The sequence below is a fragment of the Malaya genurostris genome, chromosome 2, assembly GCF_030247185.1.
Source record: "Malaya genurostris strain Urasoe2022 chromosome 2, Malgen_1.1, whole genome shotgun sequence".
Classification (NCBI taxonomy): domain Eukaryota; kingdom Metazoa; phylum Arthropoda; class Insecta; order Diptera; family Culicidae; genus Malaya; species Malaya genurostris.
The window spans coordinates 211,705,664-211,718,686 of NC_080571.1; the positions used below are offsets into that span (position 1 = coordinate 211,705,664).

Below are 13,023 nucleotides of genomic sequence, written 5' to 3' on the forward strand. Positions count from 1 at the left end.
ATGCCAACATGAAATGTAGAGGTGCCGCTTGTTTGAAGATGATCCTTTCAGTAAGAGCTGTCAAATCGGCAGAAAAATTTTTAATTCACTATTCACTACGTTGGCTTTAATGGATCACATAAACATTAGGATCGTTGATTGTAGGTCGAAAAATCAATAAAATAGAAAAATTGTCCTGTGTGAATCAATATTAAAATTAAAAATATATTTATAATTGATTACGCCGAATCGCGCTGCTTCCACCGCCGATATTTTCAGGAAATGGCGTCACGCTGATTCGCCACCGGTCAAAAAAACGCTTTAGCCGCCGATGTTGACGATTTTGATCGGCGCACAGGTCTAAATACAATATGGGTACATTCGGATCAGAATTGATAATTAGATACCGGAAAATGATGTTCTGTCCATCTCTGGGAAATCAATGTGAGTTCTTCAGTAGAAAAACTTGAAGCCAGTGAAGAAGAGTCCAGTAACATGCTGAAATTACCGAATTTTCATAGATGATTTAATTAAAACAACATTGTTTTCTTCTTAAATTTGTTTTCACATGTGAGCACCGTTTTCGTAGACTAGGTCACGACTAGGAAATGGGAAAATTTTATTTGTCACATTATTTAACACTGCTCCCTCCTTAAAGCGTGACGTAATTTGTGCATGACAGCTGGTGATATTACAGATACAGATCTAAATGCCGGAACAGATTTTCTAAGTTTCCAGCTCTAAATAGCCCAATATTGAAGATTGACAATTCCGCTGCATGGCCGTTAAATTTTGCTCAGTAACAGAATTCAGTTCCGTCGTAGCTTAGCAATAGTCATTAAACTTAACAGTTATTAGATAAAGTAGAAAGGAAAAATACACTATTCATAAGCGTTTCAGCTGAGACCACACTTCGAAGCGGTGTGATGTGTTAAAGTTACCCACTAAATTAGACTGGGTATCAGTGGCCGGACCTTCGTCACCACCTCTTCACCCGGCTAGCTCAGGGCGATTTGGTGATTTATCAATGAGTTGTGATACCTGCCATCAGCGCAACACGTGGCCTTGGACCGAAAAGTAAAGGCATGCTCACCTGTGTTTTTCTTTTTTTTTGGTTGCTATCTCTGTGCCTACAATAAACTCTTTCACCCGTACCTTCGTTGGAGCATCGGTCAACGAGCACCGAAAATGCCAGCGGAAGCCACACGATGATTAGCAAAGAGATCGGGATGAAGAAATTGCTTTACTATAAAATGGTTGGTGATCGTCCCTGCAGAGTATCATTCGTTTGCGATCGTTCACCGGATTTGGTAGTTCAGTTTTGATAAGTGCAATCGGGGCCAGTATGAAGGTTGGTGTTTTTGTACCTTGATTGATGCGATGATCAGTGATTCAATGTGTTCTTTATTAATTTTGTTTTCGTTAATAGAGAATAATTGTTTTATCAATGGCTGTAGCCATTGCGATTGGGGCAGCCATCGAGAAACCACAGAAGGAAGTGGATGTCAAGCAGGACAGTAGCGATTCTAAGGTACACGAAAAACGTGGATTAAGTGACTATAAATATGCGTACGGACACCATACTGAAATGTTAAGCGGATTCAAGCCTTCTTATGGATACTTCACGGAAGATGACAGTTACGAGGATATGAAACACTTCAAACATGAACTTCTCCATTCGCACGACACTCCCGACTGGAAGAAAGGTAAGATTACTTACATCACTAAGAATATTCCAGTTCCATATAAAGTTGAGGTAGAGAAGCATACCATCATCGAGAAGAAAGTTCCAGTTCACGTAGAACGCCCTGTTCCGTACCGAGTGGAGGTTGAGCGCAAAGTTCCAGTATACTACGAAAAGAAGGTTCCCGTTCATGTAGACCGTCCAGTACCGTACGAAGTGAAAGTACCATATCCAGTCGAGGTTGAAAGAAAGGTTCCAGTGTACGTTGAGAAGAAAGTCCATATTGACCGTCCAGTCCCATACCCCGTCGAAGTGGAAAAGAAAGTTCCAGTCGTCGTAGAGAAAAAAGTGCCAGTACAAGTGGAGCGCTTTGTCGCGGTTCCAGTGGAAGTCAAAGTGCCCGTACTTCAAAAGGTACAGGTTGAAGTTCCCAAACCATATACTGTCCAAGTCCCGAAACCATATCCGGTGTACATCGAGAAAGAAGTCATCAAACATGTTGACCGTCCAGTCGCGGTAGAAGTTTCGAAAAAGGTACCAGTCCCTGTCGTTCATAAGGTTGAGGTTCCGAAACCGTACGCCATCTACATCCAGAGGCCAGTTCTTGTTGAGAAGCAACATCCTCAGCATTACCAGCAACCTCATCACGAATACGACAATGAGCAAGTGGCACTTAAACTGACCGGATACATTTCGGAAGCAATCCAACACGAACATCATGCTGAAGAATACCATTCTCACCAGCAGCAGCAGCAGTATCATCAACAACAACAACATCAACATCACGCTCATCATGATGCTGGACACCTAGTTCAGCACAAGGATGAGCACGATGATAACGAACAATATCACTCGCATCAGCGTGAAATCGAGCAGCACGAGCAGCTGCATGAACAGCATCAGAATGAGCACCAGAATGAGCATCATTACGAGCAGCATCATCACATTCCGACGCATCACAAGCGTGAATCGAAGCAGTAATGCAGCACTGATAGTTCGTTTAGCAACGACATGAGATTGTTACTGTTTTTCTCTAGTCTGTCCGTGCGCATGCAACTCTGTTGATTGACGTGGAATGATCTTGTTGATAATATATATTGTTATTTAGAGTAATTATTGAAAGCCAGAATATTTTGTGATATCAATTTTCCGAAATATACCGATCCCGGTAGGTTTTGTCTATCTTATAATGACGACGATCATATTCCATTTCAATTAGTTCGACAGGATCAGAAAGTACCTTCAATGATGGAAGTTTCTATTGCACTCTCGTCTTGTAACAATAATGCTCTCGTGTTGGACAGAATTTAATTCAACTTGTTCAACAAGTTTCTTGAGCGAAACATTGTACTACCTGTTTGGAGGCAAGTGAGAGGTGTCGTCATTCAAAAGTCGGGAAAACTAGTTCCAATCACAACTCATATAGACCCATTACAATATTGTCCTGCATTAGAAAATTGTTCGAAAAAAATATTCTTCGACATCTCAACAGTTGGGTCAAGACGAAAGGTTTATTGTCAGATACTCAGTTTGGTTACCTTAGAAATAAAAGGACGAGTGATTGTTTTACATTGCGTTCATCTGACATCCAAATTGCTATCGCTCAAAAACAAAAAATGGTTCCGGAATTTTTTGGACAGCATTCGATGATGTTCTTTCATACAAGTTCCACCAAATTGAACATCTTGCGGTAATAATTAATTATTTGCACAACCGTTTGTCAGAGAAGTGTATGAATTTTTCACATTGCGGTTTGGCAACATTCAGAATTAGCTACTACATGCCTCTGTCCGTTCATCTTTAATTTTAAAGTGAACGACTTTGACAGTTGCATATCAACAAAATTGGTAGATGATAGCGTAATTTTTACTACTGGACCCAAAGCTGTAGTTGATCTGCAAAAACCATTACAAGATACCTTAGATAACTTGTCCGTTTGGGCTATCCAGCTGGGTATCGAGTTCTCTGCAGAGAATACTGAGCTGGTCGTCTTTTCAAGGAAGCATGATTCCGTCTAGCTCCAGCTTCGTAGGATGGGACGAATTATCACCCTGGTTTTGACTGTCAAATACCTCGAGGTGTATTTCGAATATATGTATTAAATGAACACATTAGGTATCTGATAACCAAAGGCTAACAAAAAGTAAATTTTCTTCGAACAATAATAGGATATTGGTAGGGTGCTTATCCGGAATATCTGAAAAATTGGTATCAGACTACGAATCACCAAGTTATTGATAACTTAGAAAAGCTTGTCGAGCTTCTTTCTCAAGCAAGATTCATACAGTAGGGGAGACGGGGCTATTTGGCCGAGTTTTGCTTTCGGAATTTCTGTACTCTTTCTGGTTAGACATTTTGATAAACGCTTTGCTCTGTCATGAAGATACACCGTTTGAGCACATGTGTGATTTTTTCATTCCTGTATGAAAATCAGGAAAATAATTATTACCAATAAAATGCGGGGGAAAAAATCGGCCAACTGACCCCGGCTCTGGAGTAAGTTTAAAAAATGTGTAAACCACATCAGTTGTATCAATAAACGTTTTCATTAGTTAAAACAGTCTGTATGCATCATTTTTATTATGTAAGTACGTGAAAAAACTCCCCTTCTCGGTTTTTGAGTCTTTTTAACTATTGTGGAATTAGTTTCGGCAGCATTAGTAAACTTTTCCAGTTTCCCTTCTACCTTTTCCTCCACCAGCGTTCTCGCTTACGCTTGGTTTCATTTTTTACTCCTCCAATGCTGCTTTTAGTAGAGAATTGTTAAAATTTTAGATTAATTCGGGATTCACGACCTTGACGCTCCTCCGAATCAGCCTTGGGGAGAGGTCTGTTATTTTCAGGATGGCTTACACCTGCAGCAGTTTCTATAATGATGGAAGTTCGAGGTTGGGTCAATCTGCGAGAAATCCTGGCAGGAACTCTAAATGCTGAAAGTTTTGATGGAATTTGAATAATAAAATATTATAATCATCATTTCTATCGACAATTTCCAACTTTTAATGATGCTAATCCTTTATTTCTATTTGTCAATGATTTTAATTTATTTCCATTACTTATTTCTCATGTATAATTTTCTTTATAATCATCAATATAAACATACAATCAAGTTTCGTCCAAAAAAAGGATAACATTTCACGAATATCCATATGCACATTACTCTAAGCTAAAATTACAACCAACCAATCCCGGCCAACCAATCCCGCAAAAAAATCGGCCAACCTACCCAAATGAATGTTTTCGAGAACAATCACGATTAACAAAAATAAAAGAAAGGTTGTACTAAAAACCGATATGCCATTTTGTAAAGTTTTGTATACCCTTTTCCAATGATATCACATTGTTGGAAATCAAATATAAATTGAACCACGTTATACGTATTACTTTACAAAAACAGAAATTTATTCACCAGTGCCGAAAAAAGAAAAAACGTGCTCCTGCGCAAACGATAACACAGAAACGCCTTAAATTACCTAACACTCCACCAAAATTATTGTAGATGTCGCCTCTGCGCATAATAGCCTTTTCAGAAAAGCTATTCTTCCAATCGGCTATTCGGTCAACTAGCCCTGGTCTCCCCTATACTTTTACTTTATGCAACAGAAAATCAATTCTTCAAGATATATTCCCCGTGTCAGCATCCTAAATGATCCTTACTCAACTTTATTTTCCGAAACATCCATGCAGTGCAAAGCGCGTCGAATCCCGGATCACATACGCTCGATGGACAAAACATAATTAGACAAGAAAGAGCCATTTTTCTTGGGAAAAATAAGACAATAAGTCTGAACGACATATTGAATAATAATTTTCAAAGCACTTTAGTCTAGATCCCAGTTCATTGCTGCGTTCCAGGCAATAACAGAGCCGATAATTTAGCCAAGTGTGATGCTCTTGACGGTGAAATTTATGAGCAACCGATTGCTTTCAACGAATATTATAGTGCGTCTTACCAAAGAACACTTACCAACTGGTAAGCTTCTTATGGTAAGAATAATCTAGACCAATTCGTGTTATGTCCGGAGTCTTAATGCGCCTATCGAAGATCTAGCAAGCATTTTTACGGAAAATTCAAATTTAATCAACTATTAGATTTTGCACGAACATGACATAACCTCACAAAATGAACAGAATGAACTTCTTTTTGGCAGCCGCCGTGTGTTTGTTCACAGTTTAAAAGTTCACCAGAGGTTCATCGTTTGAATTTAAAAACTGCAGGTCGCCTCACACTAAACATATTTATATAAATATCGCTCTTTGATGCTGGAAACACATACAGGGCAATCTTTTTAGTTCTTTTCTCTGTGGAACACGTTTTTAAATGGCACTTTCTCGTCATTTCTCAATTTTTAATTTGCAGTCGCAAAACAAACCAAACACACGGCTGCTGTCAAAGATGAAATTGATTCATCGGCAGGTCATTTGTGTCGTCATCGTGTAAAACCTAATATGGATATTTCACACTTTTCCAGTGAATTTCCCTAAGATCCCTCGATGAACTCGGTTCACCGCCAGTTTCAGTTCATTTACTTTTTGCATCAAATCTTAATAACATCAAGTCACAATATTAATGAAATTGCGGAATTTAACTGCGTATTCAGGTAGTTCCTAATATGCGAAAGTGATCAAATAAATGGAAGTAACAAAATATTTTGTGCGGACTGTTTCCCATGATTTCTTCCTAGTATTGTTACTGTAGTATTTACCGACACTTTCTAATGATTATCGACGCTACACCATTAACGAGTTTACTGGTTCACATTTTTTTTATCAAAATATATGAAGTCGTCTCTTGAATCGATCCACTGTTTATAAAATTAACTAGTTTGTACGTTCTCTTTCACGAAAATTATAATTATATTATAAAATCATTTCATTTGTCCAGGTATAGCTTGAGGATGTTCATATCTAAAAGTGGTCTTCCAAGTAACTTTGAATTCACCATAATTGACAGTTAAAGGATATAAAAAAAAAACTTTAAAATGTAAATATTTCAATAACATAGAATCGATTATCATGAAAAAATCTAATTGTCGATTTTTTTTACATTCACAAACAATCTAAGCGAAGTTCGGAACGTTGTTTTTCAGCCATTCTTGGTTCACTCGAGCTTTGTGAGACGGTGCCGAGTCCTGCTGAAACGTCCATGGTCTGCCACCGAAATGTTTGTCTGCCCACGGCTTCAAAGCAATCTCCAGAATACTTTCCCGATAATATGTCGCGTTTACCTTGACGCCATGGCTCGAAGGTCTGAAGTTGGTTACACTTTGAGTGCCGGACCCTGTAGAAAAAAGGCGAAAGGATAATATCAGAAAAAAAAACTGTATGAACTGAATATGAATAAATATGAATGAAAAAAAAGGATAATCGTACGTACTAGTTGATTGATTGCAAACTTTCACTCGTCACTTGCATAATTGTAACATTGTAGGCATCTAGGATTTCTAAATCTTAGTTGGGAATTAATATGACGTTCATTTCAATGATTTACCTGTTAAACCCGTTTCGAAAATTCATATTGTATAACGATTGCCGCAAACCGAATTTAAGAATTTAAACATAAATTATTGATATCCACTTGCCAAACGTGGACAAAAAGTATCTGTAATTCCTTCAAAAATTCGTGAGAAATGGTAAATGGTGTTATTCACTTCATAAACTAGATATTTTTAGTAAACATCTTACAAGCCAGTTGTAATTTCATATAAAAAAGATCTTGTTTGAATGTTTAGAAAAATTTTCCGAGGCCCGGAGGGCCGAATGTCATATACCAATCGATTCAGCTCGACGAACTGAACAAATGTCCGTGTGTGTATGTGTGTGTGTGTGTCTGTATGTGTGTTGTCAACTAAGAGGTCGAGATCTCAGAGATGACTGGACCGATTTTGATCAAACTAGTCGCAAATGAAAGGTCTCCCCGTCACCCAGAACGCTATTGAATGGTTTTGAGATCGGATGTTTACTTTTTGAGTTTTATGTCAAAATTTCAAATGACAGTATCTGTCACACTTGACCTTGAAAACAGAATGTGTTTCTGCACTTAGAATCTAGACGGTAATAGTTATCCAACAAGCCATAGATTGTTAAAATCCGTCCATTTTCAACGGAGATATCGACATTTTTGTATAAGCGACTTTTTCCCCTATTTCAGCAGTAGGAGTTTTGAGCGCTGTATGACAAAGCAATGCTTGAGAGCAACGTGAAACACTGTTTTTATACTGTTACATACAATTGTTTGTAAGTACCAAAAAGACTGTGTACAGTAGGGTGGGACAAGGTTGTATGGGAAAAATTATTTTCTCGCTCCACCAAACTTTTCGTGTTCCTTTTGGGTCCCATAGAAACTATGCAAAATTTTAGTTCGATAGGAGAAACTATATTTTCGCGCCCGCGGTTCAAAGTTTGTATGGGATTTAGTATGGGAAAACTAACTTTTAACAAAAAAATCATCTGGAGGTCATCCTATATCCTCAAAAAATCAGCGGGCATGAAATTTTTGTAGGAAATTTAATGAGGAAGAAAACCTTCGAAGACTGTAGCATAATCCGACATCTGTAAAAAATGTTATTAAAGAAAAACCCACACAAGGTCCGAACGATGGCTCATTCCTTAATATATCTAGCACCACTTCTGTTAGTGGTGGTAATATGAGTTTGTTTTCTTAAGACATGTGTTAAGACATGTGTTATAATTTTCATAATTGCTTAATCGTGGTACCGGTTTTGATGTGTAACAAATAATAAACAATTTCACAATAGGCGAGCAAATTAATTTTAAGAGAGTTTTGGCATAAATTGATTGACTTAATTGACCGTCTTGAGCAACATGAACAAATGTGTCTCCCAATTCTATTGGTCACTTAAAAATACTCATGGCTAAAAACATTCATAGTCAGAGTCTGTTTTACTAGTTAACAAACACTGCACTCAACCACTGAAAATATTCCGCATTTGTGTGAGTCGGTTTGGCGCAATCCGCTTTGTGCGATGGTTCGTTCAATTCATGCGGTTGAAACTTCGCGCGCCTTATTATGGCACTTAGCGAGCATTAAGGTGAGCTCGCTCATACCAAACATTTTAGAAAATCTCAATTATGAGTTAGTTACGGTTATCGCATATTACTAAAAATAATATCAGAAATTGTTGACCCTGATGATATGGAGAAAAAATTATGTTGCTGCGTAAAATACAACAAGATATACTCGCGATTAAGTTCTTATATTAATAGGTGCCCCATAGTAAAGAAAGTCGTATTCACGACAAAATCGTGATAATTCACGTCTTTATAGATGCACATAAAAGAAGAGTCGTAATCAACTTAAACATATAGTTAAAAGCATGTAAAGATAAGTCATATCATTAGCTTCACAGTTAGTTTGGCTGAAGTTTACATAAATACATACACAAAAATTATTTTTACATGTTGAATATTTGTGTCATCACCGAAGAATTTACGGCATGTGCTTCGAATTTACGACAAGGGTAAATTTTATTTTTTCTAAGAGTGTACCTTGCGCTGGGTCGTCTAGGTCTTCCTGAACGATTTTACCACATGGAGCACGGTCGAATTGTCAATTCCCATCCGTTTCACGCTCCACATGTGGGACTTGACTGGATTTTACACGCAACATCCAAGATCAATTTTAAAGTTTGTTTCGTTTAACACGTTGACTGCCACGACCATTCGTTTCCGAACGGAATATACGAGTTATCTCGTAGGTTGGCAGTCAACGTGTTAAACTAAAATTGTTGATCTGTGATTAGATCTTGTAATCATAAATTTTGCTTAAATGCTATGGCTTAAAAGAACAGTCGAGTTGAAATTCGAAAAAAGTTAGAAGCCAGTTCCCGTAGTCCACTTCTTATAGAACATTTTCCAACCCGTAACATTTGAACTATCAAACAGAATGAATACTAATTTTTGCCTAATAAATTCAGGTGTAAGAGGCAAAAACAAAATGAAAAATGGGGCAATAGTAATTGTAGTAAACAAAAAAAAATCGTATTTCCCATTCTTTGGTCATACCACTGGAGTATGATATCACGACAAAAAGCCATCATCATGCCAGTTCGGACCAATGCCATGAGAAGAAAAATCACTGTTACGACGGGTATGCAGGTAATAACTAGCCCAGATGTGTCGTGGCAAAAAAACCGCATCCTTTCATTCCGGCAATTGGGCCAGCCGACAGCACGAACCAGGCTGGAATAATTTTTATGAATTGGCAGAAAATATCCACTCGTTCGGATACCTGCCGGCAGTGACATTAGGGCTCAACCGAATGTCCGCACCAGACAGTCTATCGTGGACAATAGCGTGAAATCGGTTTCGATATCAGACCCCCGTCGAATATCGTCACGGCAGCAAACCGGGCAGATTTGCTATGTCGGCAGTTGAGGCAAGCCCAAGGAGAGCCTATCCCAGATTGTTCCGCTAGCCTTTGTTGGAACTCTTCCGGACAACAGAGCAGAACGATTGGTTGAAAGTGAAACCAGGACCCATTTCCGTGCCTGTTTTATTTCAATTTTTCAGAGTGCATACATAAATTCATTGAATGGCAATTCTGTCTGTTGCCTGGCAGAGCGATGATGCTGAAATGAATTTCCACTTGGTACCTCGATGAATATTAGAAAGTTTTTCCGGATGTTCAGTAGGTGTTCTTTTTTTTGCTCATTACATTTAACCACAATGGGCCGTATGAATAAAATGTAGTAAAGTCTTTTGTTTGTAGTATCTTCTCAAAAACAAAGTCCACAGAGTAAAAAGCGTTTGATATGAATAAAAAACAAGTTCGAACATGTAGTTAATGCGTAGCGTGTAGCAACCTCTGGAGCTACCTACCGAAAAATTGTAGTAAATACTACATTTTCGAACGTTGTTGTGTAGTAAAGTCTCTGCTTTTGACAGGAACGTGATCCACATGTAGCATTTACTACCGAAATTCAAGCATGCTACGTTTTATTCATACGCTCAATATTAGAACGTCCTATTTGATTATTAAGTTAGTGCAGAATGACTTTCTCACCCCATAATGTATTTCCCGAAATTACCAACGAAAAAATGAAGATCGACATGCTTTGATCGGTATAAAAATTAGCACACGTCTTCAGTATTAAAATTTGTTTGCACAAATCGTTGCTACTCATACATTGTTCAAAAATGTGGTCCAATAAAATGTAGTAGGAAAACACAACGGCTCTGTGGCCATAAAAGATAACTGGTATATTAAACGGTTCCAATATCTATTTTTCTGGTCTTTATTCTCACTTCTGAATGTTAACATTTCAAAATTACCACTTTTAACTTTATAAATACGTATTCGCTTGTACTCAACTTAGAGTGGGTTACAATTTCTCGTGTAACATTTGAATAGGATAGGTTCACCGACAGTTTCAGTTTAATTGGGGTTTGTCCGTGATTGACATGTACCGGAAGTTTTTTTTATTTAAAAGATATTTTATTCAGGCCTATTTGCGTACAAGCTTTACGTGGTCGATTTAGCTGAGTTTTAAGATAATTTTAATTTTTTTTTGTATTGGATCTCGTTGTCTTGTACGGGCCTGCTTATTTTCGTATAACCGTTATGGATTTTGATAAGAACATCATATACAAGTTATGCAAAAAGTCGATGAGATCACCCGACATATAGAAAATATTCATTACATTTGTCGTGGATCGCATGTGAATTATATTTCATAGAAGTCATATGAAAATTTATAACCTTTATCGGAAATATTGTATATAAAATCTTCAGGAAGGAAAACTAGAGATGTTTTTTTTATAGCAATATTTATTCAGACCAATTGTTGGACAATATTATTTTTTATTGTTGGATCTCGTTGTCACCCTCCCTCTAGGGGGAGAGGAGCTTCCATTTCCTTCTAGCGAAAATCAGAGGTCACCTTGATCGTGGCTTATCCATTGCTACATCGTTGGAGTTGTGAGTGGTTTCCGTTTCCTTGTTTTCATTGTTGATCGCAGTCTTGAATTCATTTCTAGTTGCTGTAGATGCGCTTTGTACATTGATTGCAGTTGATAGTTGGTTAGATGGTGAAGGTGTTTTTGAAACAGGAGCACTGCATTCACTAGTTTCCGTTGTTGAGCAGTTGTCCTTGTTTTTGTTTGAAGATGTCCTTTTCGCAGTTTCAGTGCAAGGTTTGCCGAAGTGTGCAGGTTGTTCACAAAACTGAAATATAACCAGTTGATTTTCATACGTAATCAGCGTTTTACACGGATATCCCGTCTTGATCACAAATGATGTAAGATGGAATTGCTTTACGTAGTTGCATACGTACCACTCGCACGCCATTCCGGATGCCGGGGAAAAAATTCCGCCATACTTCCCATTCGATGGAAAGAACATTTCAAAACTATTCTGTGATTTTTCAGGCCTAATGAAACAAAACTCAGGAAGTTATGGGTTTTTATCTATGCTCTTCCTATTCCGCAAAAAAAGCATAAGCTCTAAGCACAGGTCTAAGATTTGTACTTCGATTGACTTAAAAACTTGACAAAACAATATTTAAATGTTTTGTTATAACAAAATACAAAAGAAAAAGTACGATTTTTTGAAAGTTTCAGACACTACAGGCCCTCTAGAACAAAAAATTGTTTACTTCGATTTAATAGACAATGAACTTTAAACGCGTTTTTCTTCAAAGCAGATTTTGAAAGTCCGTATCAAACATCATTCGAAAATTACTTCAACTATTCTTTCCAAATTTTGCACACACTTTCTACATGTAAAATATCGTCGTTTTTCTTTTCGTTTTTTGTTACTTTGAGGAGGTTTTATAGGTACAAAATAATGGATTCTTAGGTGAAAATCGTAGTTCTACCTTTAAACAACCACCGAAAATTCAAAAAATTCAAAAAAATCAAGCAAAAACGTTGGGGTTTGGAAGAACACGATCTATAACTATGCTGCTCTGATTTGTTGACTTCTGATTAGTCTGCGTTGAGGTACAGTAGACACCGCAAATCATGATTTCTAAGAAGTGACCTCACAAATACTTCTTCACCCCGTTAAGTTTTCGAGTTTTTACAGCTTACTTCTTACTTCTTACTTCTTACTTCTTACTTCTTACTTCTTACTTCTTACTTCTTACTTCTTACTTCTTACTTCTTACTTCTTACTTCTTACTTCTTACTTCTTACTTCTTACTTCTTACTTCTTACTTCTTACTTCTTACTTCTTACTTCTTACTTCTTACTTCTTACTTCTTACTTCTTACTTCTTACTTCTTACTTCTTACTTCTTACTTCTTACTTCTTACTTCTTACTTCTTACTTCTTACTTCTTACTTCTTACTTCTTACTTCTTACTTCTTACTTCTTACTTCTTACTTCTTACTTCTTAC

General features: G+C 37.4%; 1 protein-coding gene across 1 annotated transcript; it reads left to right on the forward strand.

The window, feature by feature from the left end:
• The first annotated feature begins 1,275 nt into the window (after positions 1–1,275).
• LOC131427376 (titin-like) lies at positions 1,276–2,784 on the forward strand. Its single transcript, XM_058590512.1, has 2 exons — positions 1,276–1,330; positions 1,409–2,784. Exons 1-2 carry the CDS (start codon positions 1,325–1,327, stop codon positions 2,642–2,644), a joined length of 1,242 nt encoding a protein of 413 aa, XP_058446495.1. The 5' UTR covers positions 1,276–1,324; the 3' UTR covers positions 2,645–2,784.
• Positions 2,785–13,023: the final 10,239 nt, after the last annotated feature.